Source organism: Tursiops truncatus, chromosome 7 (genome assembly GCF_011762595.2).
Source record: "Tursiops truncatus isolate mTurTru1 chromosome 7, mTurTru1.mat.Y, whole genome shotgun sequence".
NCBI classification, from domain to species: domain Eukaryota; kingdom Metazoa; phylum Chordata; class Mammalia; order Artiodactyla; family Delphinidae; genus Tursiops; species Tursiops truncatus.
The window spans coordinates 18,901,349-18,913,896 of record NC_047040.1 but is presented as its reverse complement, the minus strand read 5'-3'; the positions used below and the strand labels follow the sequence as shown (position 1 = coordinate 18,913,896).

General features: G+C 43.8%; 1 protein-coding gene across 3 annotated transcripts in view; it reads left to right on the top strand.

Moving 5' to 3' along the window:
* Positions 1-426: 426 nt before the first annotated feature.
* CYP27A1 (cytochrome P450 family 27 subfamily A member 1) overlaps positions 427-12,548 on the top strand; it is a 50,691-nt gene continuing 38,569 nt past the window's right edge. The window contains exon 1 of one of the 3 annotated variants that reach the window (XM_073807251.1): positions 427-821. In XM_073807251.1, coding sequence (XP_073663352.1) covers positions 450-821 — 372 coding nt within the window. In that variant the 5' untranslated portion in view covers positions 427-449. Of the gene's footprint in view, positions 1,364-12,548 lie in introns of all 3 variants that reach the window. The other 2 variants (XM_019938923.3, XM_019938922.2) reach the window with 2 other exon arrangements.

The following is a 12,548-nucleotide window of genomic DNA, read 5'->3' as shown; positions in this document are numbered from 1 at the left end:
CTGTCAGTCTAATTGTTGCCCCTTGAACTTAATATGCCTTTTCTGCCTCTGGCTGCCTGTAAATAACCAATTCTTCAAATGGTCTTAGAAAAAGCTTTATCATTCTGCTGGTTCTACCTCTAATGGGTTGAATAAGCTTTGAGCTCGTGTATGAGTTATGTTTTTAACTTTTTGAAACTTGTACTTTGAATATACATATATGAAACAAAGAATTCATGAAATAATACTTTTCCTTCTTGCAATATTTTCTGTACTATTTTGTTCTATTCCATCTTATTAAAAGATAATTTTGGTCACATTCACTAAATCTGGTCTCAACCTGCAGTTTGAGAAATCCTGCCTCAGCAGACCAGGGAGTATGTGGGTGGTGGGGAGGGAGAGGGGTAGAACTGCATTTTTTGAAAACCCTAATATTTAAATTTGTTTGGCTTCCTCCCTCCAGGAATCAGATGACCCTGGAGACAGGGTCGGGTTTTTTGCTCTTTGCTTTTCTGCACAGGGGGATTTTTTGCTCTTTCCTCGCTCAGCCCTCAGACTCCGGGATCAACACTGGAGGCTATCAGGAAAAGCCAGCGGCCGGTTTAATCTCAGCAGTCGGTTCCTGGTCCCTCCGGGAAGTGAGATCAGCTGAGACGCTGGCGCTCTGGGATGGCGAACCGGCCTCCCCGTCTTGGAAGGCTCCCGGGCTGCCGAGAACTTTGCCGCACTCCTGCCGGGAATTGGGACCAAGCGAGCTTCAAGTTCTCCTCGAGAGTTCGCGGAAGTGCGAGGTGGGGGAGTCGCGGAAGAGGCGGCCATCGTCAGCGCTCTGTGGGTCTCCCGTAAGTCCCCCGTGCATCTTCTGCCTTGGCGTTGTCCGGCCCCTCCCCGAGCCAGGAGGCTTACAGTTGGAAAGGGTGACTTCTGCGAGTCCCTTAGGTCCTATTTGGAGGGACTGAAGACCGCAAGGAAAAGTGAGCAGTAAGAGGCCTGGTCAACCTTCGTCCGGCCCGCCCTGCCCTACCGGTACCCTTGAACCCGCCCCTGCTGTTTTGTCTCTGGACAAGTTGCTGGCGCTCTGTATTCGCTATCCAAAGGCGTGGCGGCGCGAGCCATGAATCGTATGGGTACGCTGGGCTGCGCAAGGCTGCGGTGGGCGCTGCTGGGGACGCGGGTGGCTCTCCCTGGCCTCGGCTCCCACGGGGCCAGAGCCAAGGCCGCGATCCCCAGCGCCCTGCCTGCGGCCCAGGCAGCCGAGGCTCCCGGAACCGGGCCTGGCGATCGGAGGCTGCGGAGCCTAGAGGAGCTTTCAGGGCCAGGGCGGCTGCGTCTCTTATTCCAGCTGTTGGTGCAAGGCTACGTTCTGCACTTGCACCAGCTCCAGGTAACCGAGCTGGGGGCCTCGCGACCAGGGGATGTGGTGCGCACCCGGACAGAGAAGTTGGGGATGAGGAGACGTTGGACAAAAAGTGAAGGACACGTTTAGCTCGGGACCGAGTGGGGCTGTGGTCATACCTTGGGAATCTGTAGGGGCTATGAACTGAAATGAACAGGTCAAGGGGTGGTATGAAGCAGGAGGGCACTGGACTAGAGGTGATTTGGGTGGCGAGGTTTAAAGTGGACAGAGGTTGAGATTCAGTCTCATCTCCTTGACTTCTCTTTTCACACTGGGTACTCCACCCATTCTAGACTTCTTCCAATTCCTTAAGTCTAGAAAGTCCTTCCCCCGCCTTAGGGTCTAGGAGGTTCCCTCTGCCTGAACTGTTGTCTTCACCCTTCTACTTAAACACTTGTTTTTGTCTCTGTGATTTCCCTGGGCTGGGTTAGACACCTGTTAAAGTGCTCCGGTAAAGCACCATCTTCTTTCTCTGTCACTTCCTCTGTGTTATATGTTTTTTTAAATTTATTAATTTTTAATTTATTTATTTTTGGCTGCTCTGGGTCTTCGTTGTTGTACGCAGGCTTTCTCTGGTTGCGGCGAGTGGGGGCTACTCTTCTTTGCGGTGCGCGGGCTTCTCATTGCGGTGGCTTCTCTTGTTGCGGAGCACGGGCTCTAGGCGCGCAGGCTTCAGTAGTTGTGGCTCGTGGGCTTTAGAGCGCAGGCTCAGCAGTTGTGACGCACGGGCTTAGTTGCTCCGTGGCACGTGGGACTCTTCCCGAACCAGGGCTCGAACCCCTGTCCCCTGCATTGGCAGGCAGATTCTCAACCACTGTGCCACCAGGGAAGCTCCTGTGTTATATGTTTATAAGTAATATAAACATTTCTTTAATATTGCCCTCTTGCAAGAATGTAAGCCCTGTGAGAGCAGGGGTCCTCCTGTTTGGCCTGTATCTCCAAGCCTGGCACTTGTAGATGCTCAAATATTTGTTGAATCAAAGAAAAGTCCACATATATATATATATATATATATTTTTTTTTTCCGGTACGCGGGCCTCTCACTGTTGTGGCCCCTCCCGTTGCAGAGCACAGGTTCCAGACGTGCAGGCTCAGCGGCCATGGCTCACAGGCCCAGCCGCTCCGTGGCATGTGGGATCTTCCTGGACCAGGGCACGAACCCGTGTCCCCTGCATCAGCAGGCGGACTCTCAACCTCTGCGCCACCAGGGAAGCCCGAAAAGTCCATATTTTAATTGTATCCTCAGGCCACATCATTTAAAAATGAAGTGATTGATTATATGATCTAATACAACTATCAAATGCTTTCTTAATAAAATTAATATTTCAAACATTAAAAAAAATAAAGTGGACAGAGGTTGGGAGAGTAGGGAGCTGTCTTGGTAATAGAATAGCACATGCAAGTGTATAAGCTGCCAGATGTTATAGAACCACTATTTATCTCTGGTGATATTTATGGTGATATCGGCTACCACAGACTTCTTCCAGAGGAAATGGCTTCTGGAGGATTACAGAGGTTTGGCGATTTGCAGGGTAAATTTCCCCTTAATGGAGAAAAAGATGTCATTGCTCAGAGAGTGAAAGCAAAATCATAGACATTAAGGAAAAGGTACATTTTTGTTATTAAGAAATCAAGGTCCAGTAAGAAGGTTTTATCCAGTGGAACACTGATATGAGGCAGGGATGGATGGATCGCCCACTGTCAATGGACAGAGACTGGAAAATCCAATGTTGGTTAAGCTGGAGAGGTTTTAGGAAGTGAACCGAAGAGATTCATGTGGAATTTGTCTTTCTGATGACTATTAACAAATATTAACGCACCCACTCTGCCCTAGGCATTTTTCCAAGAGCTGAGCTTCAGTGAGATGTGGCCAATACCCACGTGGGGGTTAAATGCTTCTTTGGGGAAGAGGGGTAACAAGAGAGTAAACAAATCAGCAAACAGCTAATTTCAGAAAGAAAGCTGAGTGCCCTGGGAGGAGAAGCCAGTCCAGGGCTGGGGAAGGAGTGGGACCTTTGATTCGAGCATGCCATCCAGGCACATGTGTGGTTGTCAGTGATTGACTGGAGTAGACAGGCCTTGGGCTGGGCTGATGAACAGACTGGTCACCAGGTGGCTGTGCTGGGCAGTAGTAAAAAATGAGGAGGAGCTGTGGGGACTTGGGATACAACAGGCCTTCGAGGAGGATACTGAAGGCCAGACTAAGGGCCCTGGTTCTTCTGAGGAGCCATGGTGAGCTATTGAGCAGGCATGGGGTGAAGATGGCCTCCAGGGGACACTGTCCAGGCTATGGTGTGTACAGTAGGATGGATTGGACAGGAGAGGCAGAGAGGGCCTCGGGTGACAAAGGGTATGGCATTATCTGAGCCACCCCCCAGGGAAAGTTGGACTGGGAGTTAATGATGAGGGAGAAAATGACTGTGAGGGTTTGAAGGTCCAGACTGAACACAGTTTCTCTGCACCTGCCTGGGCTGCTGCCATCTCCCCTAGGGTCTTCTCCGTTGGGTTCATGTTTCTGAGGCATGGTAGGCAGGTCACAAGGCACTCGGAGATGGTTAAAAATAAATTATTCCCTGTGTGCTCAGCTCCAAGAAACCAAGTAAGCCAAGAAACCAGTGTCCTGAAAGCTTCCCCTGCTTGATTTAACCTCTAGAAACATGAGCAGCCCTGTGAATGCCCCAAGGGTGGGGACTAAGGATTTCTCACCATTTTTCAGGGAAAGTTTATTGGGAAGTTTTGCTCAGGACTATCTCTGTAGTGGTAACTACCAAGAAATTCTCAACTGCCCTAGGAAGTGGAGGAGGAAGCAGGAGAAAGCCAGGAGTGTGTGGCCATTTATTTATTTTTCATTTTTAAAAAAATATTTATTTATTTGGCTGTGCTGGGTCTTAGCTACAGCACACAGGATCACGGGATCTTCGTGGGGATCTTCATTGCGGCGTCCAGGATCTTTTTAGTTGCGGCATGTGGGCTCTTTTAGTTGTGGCGTGTGAGATCTAGTTCCCTGACTAGGGATGGAACCCGGGCCCCCTGCATTGGGAGCACGGAGTCCTAACCATTGGACTACGAGGGAAGTCCCTGTCTGACCTTTTATTTTATTTTTTAAAATTAATTTATTTTTGGCTGCATTGGGTCTTCGTTGCTGCGCTCTGACTTTCTCTAGTTGTGGCGAACGGGGGCTACTCTTCGTTGCGGTGTGCGGGCTTCTCATTGTGGTGTCTTCTCTTGTTGTGGAGCACGGGCTCTAGGCCTGTGGGCTTCAGTAGTTGTAGCATGTGGGCTCAGTAGTTGTGGCACATGGGCTTAGTTGCTGTGCGGCATGTGGGATCTTCCCGAACCAGGGCTCGAACCCGTGTCTCCTGCCCTGGCAGGCGGATTTTTAACCACTTCGCCTCCAGGGAAGTCCCCCTGTGTGGACTTTTAAAGGAGAGGCCAGACTAGAATTTTGCAGAGCCTCCTGGCTCCAGCCTTTGTATCCCAAAGATCTGGAATCACATGAACCTGGGCTGCTCCATGGGAAATATATTAGCCCTTCCCACTACATGTGGCTGGTGTGAGTTAGTAAACAGCGGAGTGCTGCACATCTATAAAAGCCAGTTAATACCCCTATTGAGAAAGAGGATGCTTCCAGTGACCCACTTTGTATCAGTTCAAATCCATTTGGTTGCCACTCTCACCAGCTCAAACTATAAAGCAGCTTTATTGGTTCCTATAATGGAAGAGTCTAATAGTTGTGTGCCCTTCAGGTATAGTTTGCTCTAGTGATTCACGAGACCATCAAAGCCACAGTTCTGTTCTGCAGTTCTCTTGGCTCTGCTGTCTCACAGAATTTAGTTGACTGGCTTGGGTTAATTGCCCATTCCTGAATCCATCATAGTGGCCATAGGTGTACTCTAGCTTAGACTCATGCAGGCTTACTCCTAAAGCTGGGGTTGGGGGCCCTGCCACCTAAACAGGTGCCTGCTGCACAAGGAAGAGGACAGGAAATGACATAAGGGCAGCTGACCATAATGTCTCCTGCACCCTCAGTTGTCCAAAACGGCGTATCACACATAAAATTAATAAAATCAGCTTAGGGAAGCATTGTAGGACTTTAAGGGGTTGGAGTGGGAATTGGGACATGTGAAAGCCTTGCTAGTCCATAAATGCCAGTTCCTTTCTCTTTTCTAACTAAAATAATGACAAGAGTGCTGAAAAAGTGAAATGTGAACATATGTTAAATTTATATGTAAATTTATGTAACAAATCGATATCTTTCAAAGATGTTGACCCTGAGAATGATGAGATCAGCTGTCTATTCTGTAGCTCTCATTGTGGACTACCTGGGTTGGTGACCCCTCCTGTGTCTCCCTAATGCTTCCTGTACATATTTGTCATTTCATATATCATGTTTCTTTTTTTTATATATAGTTACAATTTTTTTTTCTTGTGATGAGAACTTTTAAGATTTACTCTTTTAGTAACTTCCAAATATACAATACAGTGTTGTTATAGTCACCATGCTGTGCATCACATCTCAGGATGTAATCTTGTAACGCCCACTTATTTATTTTATAACTGGAAGTTTGTACTTTTTGACCACCTTCATGCATTTTGCCCTCCTTCCATGCCCACCTCTGGCAACCACCAATTGGTTCTCCATATGTATGAGTTTTGTTTTGGTTTGTTTAATTTTTAGATTCCACATACACATGAGATCATTCAGTATTTGTTTTTCTCTGTCTGACTTATTTCACTTAGCATAATTCCCTCAGGGTCCATCCATGTTGTTGTGAATGGCAGGATTTCCTTCTTTTTTGTAGCTGAATAATATTTCTGGGTGTGTGCGCGCGCGCGTCGCATTTTCTTTATACATTCATCCATTGATGGACGCTTAGGTTGCTTCCATGCTTCCATGTCTTGGCTATTGTAAATTCTGCTGCAGTGAGCATGGGGGTCCATTTATCTTTTTAAGTTTAGTGTTTTCATTTTCTTTGGATAAATACTCAGAAGTGGGACTGTGGGATCATATGGTAGTGCTATTTTTAATTGTTTAAGAAACCGCCATACTGTTTTCCATAGTAGCTGCACCAATTTACACTCCCACCAACATTGCACGAGGGTTCCCTTTTCTCTACATCCTTGCCAACTCTTATTTTTTTGTCTTTTAGCCATTCTAACGGTGCAAGGTGATATCTCATTGCAGTTTTGATTTGCATTTCCCTGGTGACTAGTGATGTTGAATACCTTTTCATTTACCTGTTGGCCATCTGTATGTTGTCTCTGGAAAAATGTCACATCAGATCCTCTGCCTGTATTTTAATTGGATTTTGTTTGTTTTGCTACTGAGTTATATGAGTTCTTCATATATTTTGGATATTAACCCTTATCAGATATATGACTTACAAATATTTACTCCCATTTGGTAGGTTGTCTTTTCATTTTGTTGATGGCCTCCTTTGCTGTGCAGAAGCTATTTAGTTTAATGTAGTCCTGCTTGTTTATTTTTGCTTTTGTTACCTTTGCTTTTGGTGTCAAATTCAAAAAATCATCATCAAGACTGCTGTCAAGGAGCTTACCACCTATGTTTTCTTCTTGGGATTTTATGGTTTCAGGTCTTAAGTTCAAGTCTAATCCATTTTGAGTTAATTTTTGTGTATGGTGTAAGATAGTAATCCAATTTCATTCTTTTGCATGTGGCTATCCAGTTTTCCCAACACCATTTATTGAAGAGGCTGTCCTTTCTCCATTATATATTTTTTGCTCCCTTGTCATAAATTAATTTACCATGTATGTGTGGGTTTATTTCTGAGCTTTCTATTCTGTTCCACTGATCTATATGTGTGTGTTTATGCCAATAACATACTGTTTAGATTACTATAGCTTTGTAATATAGATTGAAATCAGGAAACATGATGCCTCCAGCTTTGTTCTCCTTTCTCAAGATTGCTTTGGCTATTCAGAGTCATTTGCAGTTCCATACAAATTTTAAGATTGTTTATTTATTTCTGTGAAAAATGCCATTGGAATTTTAGTAGGAATTGCATTGAATCTGTAGATTGCTTTGGGTAGTATGGACATTTTAACAATAGTAATTCTTCCCATCCATGAGCATGGAGTATCTTCCCATTTATTTGTGTCTTTAATTTCTTTCTTCAATGTCATGGTTTTCAGTGTACAGATCTTTTACCTCTTTGGTTAAATTTATTCCTGGGCATTTTATTCTTTTTGATACAGTCATAAATGGGAGTGTTTTCTTAATTTCTCTTTCTGATAGTTTGTTATTAGTGAATAGAAATAAACTGATTTTTTGATTTTGTATCCTGCAAGTTTACTGAATTCATTTATTAGTTCTAACAGTTGTTTTGGTGGAGTCTTTAGGGTTTTTGATATATAGTCTCATGTCATCTGCAGGTAGTGATAGTTTTACCTCTTCTTTTCTGATTTGGATGCTTTTTTTTTTTCCTGGCCTAATTGCTCTGTCTGGGACTTCCGATACTATGTTGAATAAAAGTGGCAAGAGTGGCCATCCTTGTCTTTTTCCTGATCTTACAGGAAAAGCCTTCAGCTTTTCAGCATTGACTATGATGTTAACTATGGGCTTGTCATATATGACCTTTATTATGTTAAGGTTCATTCTCTCTATAACCAGTTTTTTTAAATTAATTTAATTTATGGCTGCATTGGGTCTTTGTTGCTGCACGCAGGCTTTCTCTAGTTGCAGTGAGCAGGGGCTACTCTTTGTTGCAGTGTGCAGGCTTCTCATTGTGGCGGCTTCTCTTGTTGCGGAGCATGGGCTCTAGGTTCGTGGGCTTCAGTAGTTGTGGCTCGTGGGCTCTAGAGCGCAGGCTCAGTAGTTGTGGCACATGGGCTTAGTTGCTCCGCGGCATGTGGGACCTTCCTGGACCAGGGCTCGAACCCATGACCCCTGCATTAGCAGGTGAATTCTTAACCACTGCACCACCAGGGAAGCCCCTATACCCAGTTTTATGAGAGTTTTTATCATAAATCGATGTGGAATTTTGTCAAATGCTTCTTCTGCATCTATTGAGATGATCTTATGATTTTTATCCTTCATTTTGTTATATGTTGTATTACATTGATTGATTTGCAGTTGTTGAACCATCCTTTCATCCCTGGAATGAATCCCTCTTGATCATGATGAATGTTTTTTTTTGTTTGTTTGTTGTTTTTTATGTATTGTTGAATTTGGTTTGCTAATATTTTATTGAAGAGTTTTTTCATTTATGTTCATCAGGGATATTGGCCTGTATTTTCTTTTCTTGTACTTGTCCTTGTCTGGTTTTAGTATTAGGGAAATTCCAGCCTCATAAAATGGGTTTGGAATTGTCCCCTCCCCTTCTTTTTTTTTTTTTTTTTTTTTTTGGAAGAGTTTGAGAAAGTTTAGTATTAATTCTTCTTTAAAATATTTGGTAGAATTCACCAGTGAAGCCGTCTGGTCTTTGACTTTTGTTTGTTAGGAGGTTTTGGTGACTGATTCAGTCTTTATACTAATAATTGATCTGCTCAGATTTTCTGTTTCTTCATGCTTCAGTCTTGGTACAATGTATGTTTCTAGGAATTTATCCATTTCTTCTAGGTTGTTCAATTTGTTGGCATATAATTGTTCACAATAGTCTCTTGTGATCCTTTGTGTTTCTGTGGTATCAGTTGTAACGTCTCTTCTTTCATTTCCGATTTTATTTATCTGAGTCCTCTTTTTTTCTTGGTGAGTCTAGCTAAAGGTTTGTTTATTTTGTTTAGCTTTTTAAAAAGCCATCTCTTAGTTTCAGTGATCTTTTCTATTGTCTTTTTAGTCTCTGATTTATTTCTGCTCAGATCTTTGTTATTTCCTTCCTTCTACTAACTTTTTTAAATTAATTTTTATTGGAGTATAGTTGTTTTACAATGCTGTGTTAGTTTCTGCTGTACAGCAAAGTGAATCAGCTATACATATACATATATCCCCTCTTTTTTGGATTTCCTTCCCATTTAGGTCACCACAGAGCACTGAGTAGAGTTCCTTGTGCTAAACAGTATGTTCTCACTAGTTATCTATTTTATACATAGTATCACTAGTGTATATTTGTCAATCCCAATCTCCCAATTCATCCCCCAGCCCTTTCCCCCTTGGTATCCATACTTTTGTTCTCTACCTCTGTGTCTGTCTTTCTGCTTTGCAAATAAAATTATCTATACTATTTTTCTAGAGTTCACATATATGCATTAATATACGATATTTGTTTTTCTCTTTCTGACTTACTTCACTCTGTATGACAGACTCTAGGTCCATCCACGTCTCTGCAAATGACCCAATTTCATTCCTTTTTGTGGCTGAGTAATATTCCATTGTATATATGTACCATATCTTCTTTATCCATTCCTCTGTTGATGGGCATTTAGGTTGCTTCCATGTCCTGGCTATTGTAAATAGTGCTGCAATGAACATTGGGGTGCATGTGTCAATTTGAATTATGGTTTTCTCTGGATATATGCCCAGTAGTAGGATTGCTGGGTCATATGGTAGTTCTATTTTTAGTTTTTTAAGGAAGCTCCATACTGTTCTCCATAGTGGCTGTATGAATTTACATTACCACCAACAGTGTAAGAGGGTTCCCTTTTCTTCATACCCTCTCCAGCATTTGTTGTTTGTAGATTTTTTGATGATGGCCATTCTGACCAGTGTGAGGCGATACCTCATTGTAGTTTTGATTTGCATTTCTCTAATAATTAGTGATGTTGAGCATCTTTTCATGCTTTTGTTGCCCACCTGTATGTCTTCTTTGGAGAAACATCTGTTTAGGTCTTCCAGACATTTTTTTTTTTTTTTTTTTTTTTTTTTGCAGTACGCGGGCCTCTCACTGTTGTGGCCTCTCCCGTTGCGGAGCACAGACTCCGGACACGCAGGCTCAGCGGCCATGGCTCACGGGCCCAGCCGCTCCGCGGCATGTGGGATCTTCCCGGACCGGGGCACGAACCCACGTCCCCTGCATCGACAGGCGGACTCCCAACCACTGCGCCACCAGGGAAGCCCCCAGCCATTTTTTGATTGGGGTGTTTGTTTTTTTGATATTGAGCTGCATGAGCTGCTTGTTTATTTTGGAGATGAATCCTTTGTCAGTTGCTTCATTTGCAAATATTTTCTCCCATTCTGAGGGTTGTCTTTTTGTCTTGTTTATGGTTCCTTCTACTAACTTTGAGGTTAATTTGTCCTTTTTCTAGTTCCTTGAGGTATAAAGTTAGGTTATTTGAGATCTTTCTCTCTCTCTCTTTCTTTCTTATTTTTTTTAATCTTTCTTATTTCTTAATGTAGGCATTTATTGCTGTGAACTTCCTTCTTGGAACTACTTTTGCTGCTTCCCATAAGTTTTGGCTTTTGCCATTCTTTGCATCCTTTCCCTGAAGCCTCCATTCCCACCCTCCACTGGACATCAGCATCAAAGGCCAGATGATCCGTGACCTTCTGAAACTGGCGGGCTTTGCTCTGCCCAGCGCAGAGGATATCGCTTCCAGCTCCAGCAGCTCCAGCAGCTCCACCACCAGGTCGGCCTCCGTGCTTGTCTGCAGCTCGGCTGGCAGCATGAGCAGCCCCATAGGGACTCTGGGAAGGGGTGGTGTCTGGGTGTTCCCTTCTGCTTGGTCTCCCTTACTGCTTGATCTGCCCTGACAATCTATCCATGCACACTGCCATATCAGTGCCCCTAAAAGTATGTTTGATTAATTGCTCCCCTGCTCAGGAATCCCTACAGGTCCTGGGGAATCAGCTTTAAATTCCTCAAGCAGATGTTCGAGGCCCCAGCCTCCTTTCCCAGGCACCCCTCACTTTAAGTTTTGCTATGTTGTGTTTTACATTTTCATTCATCTTTAGTATTTTTTTAAATTTCTCTTTTGACCTAGTGGTTGTTCATTTCCAAGATGGCTTCTTCAATTGCATGTTGGATGCCTGGGCTGGTTTGGCCAGAATGGCTATTTCTTTCACCACATGGCTAACCTGGGCTTCCTCACAGCATGGGGGATCTTATAGCCCATCACATGTTGTTTAATCTCCACATATCTGTGAAATTTCCAGATTTCTTCTTGCAGTTTATTTCTCTTTTTTAAAATTAATTAATGAATTAATTAAATTATTTCTGGCTGCATTGGGTCTCTGTTGCTGTGCATGGGCTTTCTCTGGTTGCAGCAAGCAGGGGCTACTGCTCATTGCAGTGCGCGGGCTTCTCATTACGGTGGCTTCTCTTGTTGTAGAACATGGGCTCTAGGCGCACGGGCTTCAGTAGTTGTGGCATGCGGGCTCAGTAGTTGTGACTCGTGGGCTCTAGAGCGCAGGCTCAGTAGCTGTGGTGCACGGGCTTAGTTGCTCCACGGCATGTGGGATCTTCCCGGACCAGGGCTCAAACCTGTGTCCCCTGCATTGGCAGGTGGATTCTTAACCACTGCGCCACCAGGGAAGTCCTTGCAGTTGATTTCTAGTTTCCTACAATTGTGTGGGAAAAGATGCCTGATTGGATTTCAGTCTTCTTAAATTTATTAAGTTTTGTTTTGTGGCCTAACATTTGATGTATCCTGGAGAATGTTCCATGTGTGCTTGAAAAGAATGTATTCTGTTGCTTTTGGGTACAATATTCTGTATATGTCTGTTAAGTTCATCTGGTTTAATGTGTCATTTAAGGCCAATGTTTCTGTATTGATTTTCTGTGTGGATGATGAAGTGGGGTATTAAAGTCTCCTACTATTATTATATTGTTATCTATTTCTCCCTTTAAGTCTGTCACATATTTAAGGGCACATGTTTCTTACCATTACCTGTTAATATAACTTAGAGATTGGGCTGTGAACCTCTGAGGGCCTATGCCTTTTCCAGCTCTATGTCCCCCAGCACCAGGCACAGTTTTGGGTACAGGGGAGATTCTTGATAATGTTTGATGAATGAATACATTTCATGTACCAGTCAAAGGGCTATGAGTGGTACTGAGCAGTAGCTGCATCTAGTGGTAAACTTCTTTGTGAGATTCTTCTCAGCTCCCTGATCTGAGTTGTTTGACATAAGATAGAGTGAAAAAGAGACAGTGAGGGAGGTGGGCAAATTGATCAAGCTGGCCCATCAGGTCTTAGCTTTCTAGGTTCAGAAACTAAATTCTGTCAGTTCATTCAGCATGGGTAGACTATTGGGGACTGACCCATATTGGCCAAACAC